At 33.3% G+C, this 14,762-nt stretch overlaps 1 protein-coding gene across 1 annotated transcript; it reads right to left on the reverse strand.

The window, feature by feature from the left end:
• Nucleotides 1-8,785: 8,785 nt before the first annotated feature.
• LOC132565429 (uncharacterized) lies at nucleotides 8,786-13,598 on the reverse strand. The gene is made up of 4 exons (XM_060230069.1): nucleotides 13,185-13,598; nucleotides 11,611-11,805; nucleotides 9,654-9,752; nucleotides 8,786-9,070 (listed from the first exon to the last, which is right to left on the reverse strand). The coding sequence occupies exons 1-4, from the start codon at nucleotides 13,596-13,598 to the stop codon at nucleotides 8,786-8,788; spliced, it is 993 nt and encodes a 330-aa protein (XP_060086052.1).
• Between the last annotated feature and the right edge of the window lie 1,164 nt (nucleotides 13,599-14,762).

Raw genomic sequence — 14,762 nt, forward strand, 5'->3', positions numbered from 1 at the left:
TGTATGTAGACTTACTGGGAAATACATGTTAGAGATAACAAGTCCATCAATTCAGACAGCTTTATCTTGTAAAATATATACATGCAGCAGTATACTTTAACTATTTTTTACTAGTCAAACTCAAGGTACATAGTACATGCAAAATCTGTCTCGATTTTAATAGTTCATTTTACAAAAATGTACATGCTATTACACAGAAAAGATTTTTTTTTTTCTCTCAAATGTTAGATACAAACAAAAAAGAAAAATGATAAAGATTTCAGTATTTCTATAAGATATCGGTATTTCTATAAGATATCGGTATTTCTATAAGGTTTCGGTATTTCTATAAGGTTTCGGTATTTCTTTAAGATTTCGATATTTCTGTATTTCTATAAGATATAAGTAATAAGATTTCGGTTCGGTATTTCTATAAGATTTCGGTATTTCTATAAGATATCGGTATTTCTATAAGATTTCAGTGTTTCTATAAGATTTCAGTATTTCTGTAAGATATCAGTGTTTCTATGGCAAAATTTTGGAGCAGCCAGATCTGGAGATGCTTTTCATTATTAGATTATATGTTCAGAATTTCTGTTCGACATAACTAATTAAAGTTTGCTAAATGTGCATGTAAAATGCACAAAATTTCCTGGTTATGATAGTAACACTATCTGAGATACTGTTACAGGATATTCTCTATTGACACCTGAAAGGAAATATTTCAAAAGCACTGTTTTCAAGTCCTTGGTGTTGGATTAATCATTTTCAGAACTTTAACAGAAAATAAACTTGCATCTGAAATGTGAAAATATTTACAGCTTATTGTATCTATCTCTATTCATATATCCATGCTTAGTAATTGTAATTCTTTCAATTAAAAAATCTGATTCCAGACTGGAAAAATCCATAGCTGATAAAAATGGAAAATTATGCAACTTGCTTGAAAAAGCTACAATTTCAAAGTTTTAATTGTTCCTTTATTTATTACTGAAAAAAAATCAGTTTTACTGGCATGAAGAAGTACAGATCAGTGTATTTATAATTAACGATTCCTGTATTTTTTTGTCTTTGTCCAACTGTTTGGTATCTGAACTAAATATATACTATTTATATGTTGATATACATGTATATTGAAAAATTACCTTTCTTTGAGGGATTTAAATATTGATATACAACATAGATGGTAATGTTTCCCAGAGTTTAATTCCATTGTTGTTTTCAAAGTGAAATCATCACAACTAACTGTTTGTACTCATTGATTTCATAATCTTAATTTCACAATTTTGTTTACAGTAAAGACATGCACAGGTATTTAATTGAAGTGATATACATTGGAAATCTGATAAGTAATAATGTATTGATAACTGTTATAAAGGAAAATTCCATTCTGAAGAAGAATTGTAAAAAAAATAAACACTTGCTGATATATGTATTGATAGCTTCTAATGAATTTAATAACTAAAAATTGTACAAAGAAATGTATATTGAAAATGACATTCCATATGAGCTGGTCACTGGTTGTTTTCTGTACTATGTTGGTATGTTGATGCAGTTGATTATGCATGTCATTAACTTTGAAGTTGTTATTCCTGCCACACCTTTTGTTTACAATAGTTGTATGTGTTTGCTACATGTATGCCAGACAGAAATTTTTTGTTTAAATTTTTTTGTTAATAAATGTATTTAACAAAAAGTCTAATATATATTATTATATAATTTTATGTATTGTGTTAGGCAAAAAAGAAAAAAATGAATACCTACAATAGATTTATGTGCAACAGAGACAAAATAAGGCTTTAAATGATAGGTAGTGTTTTCTTTGTTAATCAAATTGAAAAACAAGGTTGTAGATATTTATCGCTTCATCTGATATGACAAGCACAGAAAGTCTATGAATGTAAAATTGATCTTGTATCAGTAAGTATATTGTATATGTATGTACCGTATAATTTTTTATTATTGGTAATGTACATAGGGTGTTAGAAACTCATTGGGTGTATGACCTGACTGGTCAGGTCACATGGGAATGTGGGTGCGCTATGCAGAGGGAATGTATTTATTGTAGATGTGTGTATTGTGTCGTTTTCTTTGCTGAAAGAATAATTTATGTGGCAATTGTCAGCCAGACTTGAATGCATAAGTACTGTGTATTTAGTTTTTAAATGGAGTCTTTAGTGTTCGTATCAATGTTATGAATTTATGATATTGATTCCAGGGTAGTTCTGTAACCATCATGTAAGTGATGTTTTACTTACGATTTGTAGGCTCATACTTGTCAGAGAAAGAATGTCAAAGTGTAAATTGGGTCAAATTAGAATTTTCCAAATACATTCCATTGACTTTTTTCAAAACAAATTATTCTTTTTTGTAAGTTGTTACAAATATCAGTTTATCTTTACAAAAGACACCTTATACTGAGTGATATATACTATACAGTCAAATAATGAAATCAAACCATGCATCATACAGCTGTTTTATCCTTCCAGGACTTGTCAGTGGTGCTTAGAACCTAAGACCAATAAATGTAGAAATCTTGAGGATGACTTAAATATTGACCTAAATGTTGAATTTAGCTGGGTTATTTACTAAACCCAAATTCATTCTCTTTTTTTTTGTTATTTTGTTTGTTAATTTTGCAGTGAATTACATATTGACCAAAATAGATGTTGAATTTAGCTGGGTTATTGTACTCCAAATTCATTATTTTTTTCATAGATTTTGTGGCTTTCAGTGTTAACTGGTTTCAAAAAAAAGTAAACTCAAAAACATGTATAAATAAAATCGGTAACGTTTTCACCGGAGAGAATGAATTAAAACACCGTTATATTCTCCATCAATATTGTGCTTTAGAACAGAGTGTTATTTAATGGTTATCAGAAGAAGCAGAATCATACCAGTACTTGTTTTATGTATTTCAGAAGCCAGTATATGTTCACTTCGTAAGCACCATAAATAATAGTGATTGAGTGATAAAGGTTTAATTTTTATTGTGTACCTCACTTCCCTTTCACATATCATCTTTTTTGTTAAATGTTGCTTTTGTATTTCTCAGTATTGTTTTGATAGTTGTACACATGTAGTAGGTGGAACATTTTAGTCATAGTTTTCAAATTTGCCATTATAAAACAACTCCACTCCCCCTTTTTTTTCAAACTCTTTACGTAAACCATTTGCTCAATTTAAACAAAGTACTTGCCTGATTCCAAAGTAGTTTGAATTGTTATTGGTTGTAATGGGTAGATATGCATTCAACAATATTTCGGTGATGTTTATTGTAAAAGTGGGTAAAAGCGTCTAGGTTTTGTCAAATTAAGATGGCGGTTTCAGGCAAATTAAATCTAAATTATACCAACCTTCTATCGTCTTGCTTGTATAGGTCTGGAGGCAGTGACTGCCTGACCAATAAACAAGTGGATGGACATTAGAAGAATGTCAGCAAAGGCTATCTGTACTGTATACTGGAAAAAACTTTCACTGTAGTTTTTTCACTCTTCTGTTTATGTTGGGAAAGCCAGAGATAAGATTAGATTTGAGCGTAAAGCTGAAATAAATCAATAAATCCATGTATTTATGAAAGTCGTTGTCCTCCTCGAAATTGTATAAATCTAAGAAATGTACATTTCAGTAATGTTCAAACTCACATTTAGGCACAGTTAATAGAAATAATTTTTATGCTTCCTTAAAATTTTCAGTGGAGCTTATACAAGGCCCCATTGTCCGTCCATCCTTTTACACATGTACATAGATGATACTAAAAGGATGTAATGTGTATAAAATTAAGGGCTCAAAATTCATTAGGTGTGATATAAATGAGTTACATTTTTTCTCGGTTCATTGTCATGTTTTTATCATCCAGAATTGTGTTGTGGCAATTATTGTATCCCGCAAACATAAATTGTAGACGATAGCTGATGTAGCTGATAACAAATGGGAAATGCTGTGTGACACTGGTTACTGATTCACCACATTCACTACAATTTCATGGTAAGAATTGATTAAGAAATCAGAAAATCCATGTCTTAACCATGAGCTTTCAAAGAATAGGTACATCATACCACTCACTGAAAGGCAATCCACAAATGGACCAGTTTTGTTTAGTTGTTCAGGGTAAGTTTTACCTGTAGATTACAATGTTTTATTATATTTTATTTTGACTGTTACAGTTTTACAAACTTTTTTCCATACTTTGTTGTCAGTAGTTTATCACATGCTGTGGTCATGAAAGTAGGTGTGGTAGTGTCCAGTGCTCTGCTGGTTTCTGCTTTGGTTGATTTCTATAAAATTCTGTAAACATGATAAGTGCCTTTCGTAGATCTGCATATGGGTTTTAGTGTTGACTTTCAAAAAAATCCTTTTAGTTAAGCCCTGTTTCCCATCAAATGATTTTGTCCTAAGCAGCTTACATCCTTGACTCAACTAACCAAAGTTAAGATGTCTAAGGTTTTTTTTTCCTTTTTTTTTTGAAGCTCAGAGTTTCAACTTTCTATAAGGTATTTACATCATTTAATTTTTAAAAAAAAATTCAATGAAATGAAAAAAATAACACAGAATTTAACCTACTTAACAGGTAATTATCTTTTCTCAATAAACTTTTTTGATTGATGGATTAAAAATACATACACCTCCTTTTGCCTAGTATCCTAGTCAAAAACTCTTGGTCATATCAGATATAATAGAATTCAAGTTTGCCAAGTTCACAACAAAAACAGGCAACATATCTGGTATATACCAAGATGATTTAATTGTTTTGCGCTTACAGGTTAGAAATTGGCAGTAAGGAAATGTTTATAAGAAATTATTTATTAAGTATGGAATTTAATCTATAAACCCTCACTTTAGTGCTTCATTTTCCAACAAATATTAGTTTTACTTTCAGTGGCCCTTTTTTTTCTTCAGTGATTGTTTTTGTCTTATTTAGTGGAGTTACAAAATGTGCAACTTAATAGAGCTTTGTGTAACATGAAGTGGATGTATTTGATGTTTGTTAGTTTGCCTGTTGGTTTGGTTGTTGTATACCTTGCTCTCTTTTGAGAAAATGGCTTTACTAACCTAGATTGACCAAGCTTTACATTGCGAGTGTGGTCAATGAAGCAGAAGACGCTTATTCTCCCAGAACACCTGGTCTTTTTCTCCTTGTACTTTTTCAGGAGTCTCTTTGTAAATCTTTCCATTTCTTTTGTTCATGTTTCGCCTTAGTTTCATGATATTTGAGTTTGAATTATGATTCTGTTGCCATGTTGATATTTTCTTGATGCTTTTAGCCAACCATCATTAGATGGTGGGCTATTCCAATCGCCCTGTGTCTGTGGTCCACCAACCGTAAACAATTGTTGTCATTGCTATCTCTTGACAAGTGTTCGATGGTTCTTTCATTAATTTCATATGTAAGTTCCCCTTGGTCCTAGTTGTGCCAGTATGATTTTGGGTCTTATCAGTAAAACAAAATGTCCAACAGCCAGCCATCATGGACTTTGACTTTGCAAATTTGTTATCACTATTTTTTAAGACCTACTGTATAGATCTTTCTCAAATTTCGTATATAGGTTCCTAGTTGTGGTCATGTAATTATGGGACTTATCAGAAAAACAAAATGGCTGACAGACAGCGATCTTGGATTTTGACTTTAAAAGTTTGTTATTGCTTTTTTCTTTGGAAGTACTGGATGGATCTTTCTCAAATTTCATGTGTATGCTTTCCTTGAAACCTAGTTGTGCCTGTTTGATTTTGGTACTTATAAGAAAAAACAAAATGGCCAACAAGTGGCCATCTTGGATTTTGATGTCGAAAGTTTGTTATCACTATTTCTTGAGTACTACTGTATAGATCTTTCTCAAATTTCATGTATAGGGTTCTTTAGGTCCCAAGTTGTGCCTATTTTGGGATTGATCAGAAAAACAAAATGGCCGACAAGTACCCATCTTAGATTTTGTCTAGTAAAGATTGTTATCCCTATTTCTTCTGAAGTACTGAAAATACATCCCTCAAATTTTATATGTTTGTTCCCTTGGTCTCTCCTAGTGGTCGTTTGGGGCTAATCAGAAGAAACAAAATGGCTTCCAGAGTGACCATTTTAGATTTGGTAGGTTAAAATTATCATCGCTATTTCTGCAATGGAATGTTAAAATGTCTTATCATTAAAAGCAAAAACAGAGAAGAGAAAAGAATGGAAAGGATCCAACTTTAAAGTGCATATAAAGATCCAACAATGGTGGACACCAAGATCCCTCTTGAATTTCTTGTTTTTTGATAGAGCTACTGGCCAGGTTCCATATTACTTTTGGTTTTAGAAATGAATTCGGTTGAATACTTAAGTATTTTCTTTTAGAATTGTGGTATTTTATTAAAACACATTATTTATTGAAATTATTTAATTCCAACTGTCAATCTTTCCAGCTTTTTTTACATAGTATTTAGTCATGGTAATTGTATTTATACAAAATATATATAGATGTGTTTTTTTCTTATGTCATAGATATACTGGTAATTAGTTTTTATATATACCATATATTGTTTATTTTTTGCTGATGGGTTTTTGATGAATATAAAAAGGGATCTGAAATTTGTAAGATTTCCTATTATTTACAAGGCATAATACTAAGTATCAAACGATTGATTTAAGGAAAGATCTTTCCACCCAACTAGATGTGCTTCTGTAGCTTTAAAATCACTCAGAGGTACCGATATTCTTAGGCAGCTTTGAGATTATATTAAGATATGCATAGGTAGTTTTGAAATTTTATCATGGCTTAGATATTATGCAAGAAATGTTGCTTCGGTTGTATTTTCAAGTCTCTTTGTTTAGGTTCAGATACTGTAAAAGCTATTTTCTAGGGCTTCTTTGTTTTGCTTCTTTGAGGATATAATTGTGTAAAATAAGCACCATGATGGTATATAAGGTTAATAAAGAAATCAAAGCAATATGTCATGAATTCTATGAAAATTCATTTTTGACTCTAGCGTTTAGTAAGCCAAAGGACCCCAAACTTTTACAGTAATTTGTGGTTTCTTTTAAACAGATTTCTGTACCACCGAAGAAAGAAGGCATTTACATACCAGTCACGCTGAAATTTAGATCTGACACTGTTTAGTAGATAATTATACACAGTATTTTTTTAATGATCTTTCGTATTCATCTCGCTACAAACCCAGGGGCCAATACATTACCTCTGAACCAAAGATTTCTGGCAAGGAATTAAAAGCTGTTAGTATGTTTTCCTATCCTAAGTGTACTGTATGTATGTGTAATATGGTGAATGTTTTGATATTGTTCTAAATTAGGGTGTAGGCTTATCACAGGACAATGAAATACATTTTGTAATGCTTCTAAATGATTTGTGATGTGTAGGGGCTTTATTATCAGGCACAGGCTTATTAACAATTGCTTTTTTTTTGTAATAGTTCGTGATAATATTTCAGTGAAATTTATGAAAGGGTAGTTAATCACTTGATTACAATTTCTTTTAATCACATAATATTTCCTTATACTGAATACTGGTAAGATATTACAAGATCATTCCTACTTTGTCTATAGTATAGCATTATTTCAGAGAAGAAAAAAAAACAAAGTAAGTGAAATTTTCTTAAAATTTTGTATTGTCTCTTATGAAAATTTTTAAGAAATTCTGATAAAATTAAAGTAGATCCTTTATCAAACAATGATATACTGATATAAAGTTCAAAAGTGATATTTCGATCTGGAAATATTTGTGCATATTTCTGCATATTTCTGATATCATTGATAATAATTTCTGTCAAATTGTTTGAGTTTGAGAAAATATAAAAGTTGATCAACAATATCTCATTTTGAAATGGAAAATTTATCCAAAATCTATCCCAAAGTGGCAAATAAAACAAGTACCTCAGACTGGGTAACATCACTTGTCAGTCATTAGTTCCAAGAAGCAGTGTAAATGGCTTATTATATGTCATTGTTAGGTATGTCTTGAAATGATTCAGTTTTTTGTAATGAATCAAACACTTTTTACATTTGTATTTGTATATATTTGTGGTTGAAGAAACAAATTAGCAAAATAAAATAATTTAACATGTAATTTTTTGTGTTTGTGTTATGGGTTATTTTCAAGGTATGCTGTAGATTCAAACTTAGGCACTGTTATCTGTATGTCTAGAAAACAAAAGTGCAATATCTTAACTACTGTCTTGATGACCTATATAAATTAAACACCATTTGATTTTTGAACTTTGAAACAACATCATCTGTTGGTGTTGTTCATTGAAACATCAGTCATTTGTGTTGTTCGTGGAAGCATCAGTCATATGTATTTTCTGGGTATTAAATTTGGGTCACTCTGGCTTATGAATAAATTGGACATTTGAAAAAAGTTTGATAGTTCTGAATCAATGCAATCACAAAAACAAGAGGTGATAACATCTTAGATATTATATATGAAGCCTCAAGTGATGCTGTTGACATATACTACGAAAGCTTATTGTACAGAGATAGATATACTGGATGAGGTTAAGGGTCGAGTGCTCTATTGGGTACAACAGTCAAAAATCAATGGTGTACTCTGTTTTAAAAAAACAGAAAATGAATGTCCCCGCTCCCAAGCATGTACAAGATCTTACATAAATAGTCGAATATGACCCTTGACCCTTTAAAAAATTGACTGATGACCGAAGTATCCAACCTTCTCCTTCTCCATGACAACACAATAAAGCCGAATCGTAATGTTGTCAAGAGATACAATAGTGTAGCCAGAGAAACATTATGTCTCCCACCCAATTGGCAGTGTCCTAAACTTCCGCAAAAATGAAACATGAATAGTCATGTCTCATGAGATTAGCGTTGGTGTTCTTTTTTCTTGAAAATGAGGTCGTTCACACCCCAATCATCACGCGAGACTTTCAATATAGTTTCGTATCCATTTCTTTCCATGTATCTTTGCATACCAGAATATCCACTTGGTCCATGCGAAAACTCAACAGCTAACATTCTGATGTCAACTTTATGAAACGGTATTGTCTTGAGGACTCCCAATTCGTCTCCTTCGATGTCCAGACTGAAGAAGTCGACTGTTGTCCGGTTGATGGCCAGAAGTATAGAGTAGAGTGGAAAGCACTGCACCTAAATAAAATGTAAATGTTATGTATGTAACTTATCATAATAACGTTGTTCCCTATGGTGACAAATCTTGTTATTCTGCTGTTTTAAAAACGTGGATGAAAATAGAAAAACAAACAAATTTCATCTTTATATTAAGAATTTTATCATTTGACTACACCATTCATAAAAAGACTGGATGGCATTTGAAAAGTACAAATAAAATAAAAGCAATTAACTGAACGGTTCATACACAAGCACATACATTGATTGAACTTTTAAGGTCCCACTCAAACTTTCTGTCTCGTAATTAGTGTCTGATACCTTAGATGCCTAGGTCCAGGGTATTGAAACCTAGGAGGTGACTGAGGAAAGTATCGTGATAAATTGAACCGTCGAAGAAGTCATCACGCTGGATAGTCTTAAAACTATTCAGCACCAAAGCGACTAACTGGCAACATACCTGTTTATTAACATAACATTACGTTACGTTACGTTAGCCCAAGAAATAAATGTATGTCTTCACTCTTAAAAAAAAACTATCCGTCTTGGTAATATATCTTATCCAACATGGCACACAATCTCCAATAACAATTATCTGTTGTACCTCGATGGGAACCGCCTTCACACCCTTGCGTTTGCTCCAGGCACTCACAGAACTTTCGTGTATGATTCTGCCCAAGTTAAAGCCTTGATGATAATTCACCTAAAAGAATATTCAAATTTTTAAAATTTCATATTTACTTGCTTACTACTTACTAATTTGTACTAGTGAACATAACTTTTCAATACGGGTCACATGTAGCCAAATACACTACACCAAACAGATACTATGTTCGCCGAACAATACAGGCCCTTAGCAACACTAATGAGCCGTAGACCGTCTACGACTCATTAGTGTTGCTAAGGGCCTGTATTGTTGAAATCTAGGTGTTGACAGGGGAACTATTTTTCAAAAAAGTAGTCAAAATAGAAGTTGAAAGTTAGATTTGGCGATGTACTAACTGCAAAAACAATATCCAATATGTCTTTTTTTTCAAAGGAAACCGTATTAAACACCAATCCGAGCAGGGTGTGTATAGACATACAGACAGGTGTTCAATGTAGACATATATGATACGGTATAGTTAAACTCCTACCCGAGCAGGGTGTGTATAGACATACAGACAGGTGTTCAATGTTGACATGTATGATACGGTATAGTTAAACTCCTACCCGAGCAGGGTGTGTATAGACATACAGACAGGTGTTCAATGTAGACATGTATGATACGGTATAGTTAAACTCCTACCCGAGCAGGGTGTGTATAGACATACAGACAGGTGTTCAATGTAGACATGTATGATACGGTATAGTTAAACTCCTACCCGAGCAGGGTGTGTATAGACATACAGACAGGTGTTCAATGTAGACATGTATGATACGGTATAGTTAAACTCCTACCCGAGCAGAGTGTGTATAGACATACAGACAGGTGTTCAATGTAGACATGTATGATACGGTATAGTTAAACTCCTACCCGAACAGGGTGTGTATAGACATACAGACAGGTGTTCAATGTTGACATGTATGATACGGTATAGTTAAACTCCTACCCGAGCAGAGTGTGTATAGACATACAGACAGGTGTTCAATGTAGACATGTATGATACGGTATAGTTAAACTCCTACCCGAGCAGGGTGTGTATAGACATACAGACAGGTGTTCAATGTTGGCATGTATGATACAGCATATTCAAACACTTACCCATATTCAAACACTTACCCGAGCAGAGTGTGTATAGACATACAGACAGGTGTTCAATGTAGACATGTATGATACGGTATAGTTAAACACTTACCCGAGCAGAGTTTGTATAGACATACAGACAGGTGTTCAATGTTGGCATGTATGATACGGTATAGTTAAAGCAGGGTGTGTATAGACATACAGACAGGTGTTCAATGTTGACATGTATGATACGGTATAGTTAAACTCCTACCCGAGCAGGGTGTGTATAGACATACAGACAGGTGTTCAATGTAGACATGTATGATACGGTATAGTTAAACACTTACCCGAGCAGAGTGTGTATAGACATACAGACAGGTGTTCAATGTAGACATGTATGATACGGTATAGTTAAACACTTACCCGAGCAGAGTGTGTATAGACATACAGACAGGTGTTCAATGTAGGCATATATGATACGGTATAGTTAAACACCTACCCGAGCAGGGTGTGTATAGACATACAGACAGGTGTTCAATGTAGACATGTATGATACGGTATAGTTAAACACTTACCCGAGCAGAGTGTGTATAGACATACAGACAGGTGTTCAATGTTGGCATGTATGATACGGTATAGTTAAACACCTACCCGAGCAGGGTGTGTATAGACATACAGACAGGTGTTCAATGTTGGCATGTATGATACAGCATATTTAAACACTTACCCGAGCAGAGTGTGTATAGACATACAGACAGGTGTTCAATGTAGACATGTATGATTCATTACATGTATAGGGTGTAGACAAGCTTTCAATGTAAATAGATAAGATTGAGTACATTTAAATACCTACCCGAGCGGGGTATGTGTAGGGATACAGACAGGCGTTCATGGTAAATGCTTTTCTATGTTTGGACTTCAACATGGCGTAGTTGGATGGATCGCCTTCAATCAAAAGTCCATTCCATTTCCTCACTTTCTCAAAGAAAAGTGTGTTTGACCCCTTTTCTCCGTCCAGTCCTCCACATTCAATGTAAAACCCACCTTCCTGTACGAAAAGAATTATAACCGTGGGGATGCAAATCGTTTTCTCATTTAATAGATTATATTTTCTACACTCAAGCAATTGTGAAGGCCCATGTGATTAAAAAGAAAATTAAACTTGCAGACATATACAAGATATTTCATATCCTTAAATTAAGAAACAGAAAATTATTTTATGTGTTGACAAACAATAATTATTCGATGTCAACTTAATTTTAAAATGTCACAAAATATAATTTGTTCCTGTGGCATGGTATTATTCTACAGAAAGTAAATTAGTGTACATTATTTTTCCGTTTTCCCATCGTGTATATGAACGCACACATTATTCTTGCCGAGCCACAACGACGGACAAACACGCATCAATGACGAAATCATGACGTCAAGCTGGTGTAAAAAGAAAACGCTGATATTTGGTAACACCTACTACCAACAGTGATCCTATTTTACCCTTTAATTCCTTTAAACTATAGCAACGGATCCGTATTCTTAACAAGAAAGAAAAAGGAGGCCCCTGGGCCTTAACGGTCATCTATCTGACTACAAAAACTGTCAGTAGGGAAAAGAGTTTTTTTTATACTTTGAATGAAATCTCACTGTAAAGCTGTTTTCTATGATGCAGATGGTAGTTTTGGTGAGGAGTAGGTAATTGTAACTAGTGTTATCTAGTTTTTGAGAGTAAAGTTGGAGCTCAATTCAACTGGTGAAACTTGAGAAATTTGAAATAAGTGTTGCACAGGAAAACCATAATTGTGCGATTGTGTTACACAATGGCCTCCCTGGCAGCCATGTCGAAGTTTTGCCAAGGTCGAAAAATAACAACACTTTGTTGGCTACCTTTCCTTAACATTTCCACCAATTGTTAGCTCAATTGCACCCAATGAAACGCTGTGTTGTGAGTTAATCAGTTGTCGGCATCTTACACGAAAGTCTTGAAGTTGAAAACCAGCTCCTGAATAACGAATCAACTGTGACATGTAAAAACACCATAGATTAGGGATACGGGAATATTGCTTTGCAGAAATGGAAAGTTTACAACAGGGAAGCTGAAATCGTCACGCTTATCATACCAACTTGCTAAATAGCTGTGCCTGCTGATTTCGCAGTCAGAGGAAAAAAAGAGGATGAAGAAAGCAACCGAAGGAATCGGTCGTGTCTCTAATTGACGTCCAATCAGGTTGGCGCATACGATGGTCAATTAATGTCTCATTATATAAAAAATGACGTCATCATTATATCTGAAAGTGAAATTTAAGGACTTCGTCTAAACAATATGAGTCTAATTGTCCTGCTTGCTATAACTACTCAACACGTTGTTATGTCTACTGCTAGTAAAAAAATATGATAGTGTTATCGCCTTGTCTGTCTGTTCTATTTACTTACTATGTAGTTGAGTCTGCTGTCAACCACAGGAGTTTGTCCGTTCGAGTATTCTAACTTGTCAGGTTTATCCAAGTTGTACGGTTCCAAAGATGGTGGCTCGATATAATATTCCCTTATGAGTTGAACTAAGTGTGGGTCTGCCTGGTCCACTTTAGCATTGTTTATGTCAGCCATTAATTGCTTGTAATCGAATGACTTGTTTATGTTTTGTTCCAAAGTAGCAACATCGAATGGCTGTGCATGAACTACGTGTTTCCTTTTTTGTGAAAATGGGAAAAATCTTTCCCATTTACTTGGAGGCACTGGCTGAATAATTCTATGGTCTTCGTTGATGAGATAAAATGTGATTATCACAATGGAAATAACGGTAGCTAATGTGATTACCAGTAAAGATAAAAACATAGAAATCTTCATTGTCAAATATTAACATGAGTTTGTAGCATCGATGTATTGGTCAAATGTTTTGGCGAGTTACGTAAAAATTCTGGTGAAAATAGGGAACACGAAAGCTGATATTTACAACGAACACTAGAAACGCAGATGTATTTATCATAATTAGCAATATAGTATCTTAGTCGTTTTTATCGTTCTGAAGTTTCAAGAGACTCCGTCCAGTCGCTATACGCCACCATACAAAGGTCAGCAGCCGGTTACATCTAAAATTAAAAAAGAAATAACATTTCATTTTAAAATATGCATAATCTTGTGTTTAAAATGCATATGATATTTATAGCGAATCAAATATCAATATTCATAAATTTTGTTTGCTCCATAATATTTCACTGAGAGTAAGAGAACGGTCAGGCCAGATACACACGTGCAGATAATTACACCACTCCATTAAAGGTGATATATACCACTGCATCAACACAAAAGTTAAAATAATTCAACTTACAAGGACGGAAAATGTCAACGATTTCACGCTTACGCAAACATTACCACTTATACAAGGCATTTGATAGAATTTACGTCATGCAACACAATATATTATACTATAAGTTTACAGCTTACAAGATAAGTTTAATATTTTATAAGATATTCTATATACCGTGTATCATACCAAATATAAGGTATCTATTTCAAATTTTATCATTTGATATCGTATAAAAAATCTCAGATATATTTCATCATCAACCACGGTATATCATTCGGGTGTAGGAATTTGAAACATTTTTGCACAATATTTACATTATTGAAACAGGAATCAGTTGATAAGATAGGTAGTTACAATAAGAAATGATATTTATGATGTTGCAGCAGTGTAGGTTAACACTATGATTATTCTAAAAGTTAGAAACTGTGAATCACAATAGCAGTAATAGTGTTTTATTATTCAAGTGTTACACATGATTCAAAATAGTACATATACAATAGACACGACTTAATATTCGGACAAATTAACCAATTAAAACACAGGATTTTATAATAACGAGATTAGTCTCCGCTACTTTTATCTCAAAGGGCATCATATCTATAAGAACTCCGATGTAGTTCGGGATTATGCAGATGTTAATGAATTAAGAGTTTCATTGCACCGTTCACCTTATAAGCTTTGAACCCATGTCTGACGGAGTTAGC

This window comes from Ylistrum balloti, unplaced genomic scaffold, assembly GCF_031769215.1.
Source record: "Ylistrum balloti isolate Yb309-2 unplaced genomic scaffold, AGI_CSIRO_Ybal_v1 Utg369722, whole genome shotgun sequence".
Classification (NCBI taxonomy): domain Eukaryota; kingdom Metazoa; phylum Mollusca; class Bivalvia; order Pectinida; family Pectinidae; genus Ylistrum; species Ylistrum balloti.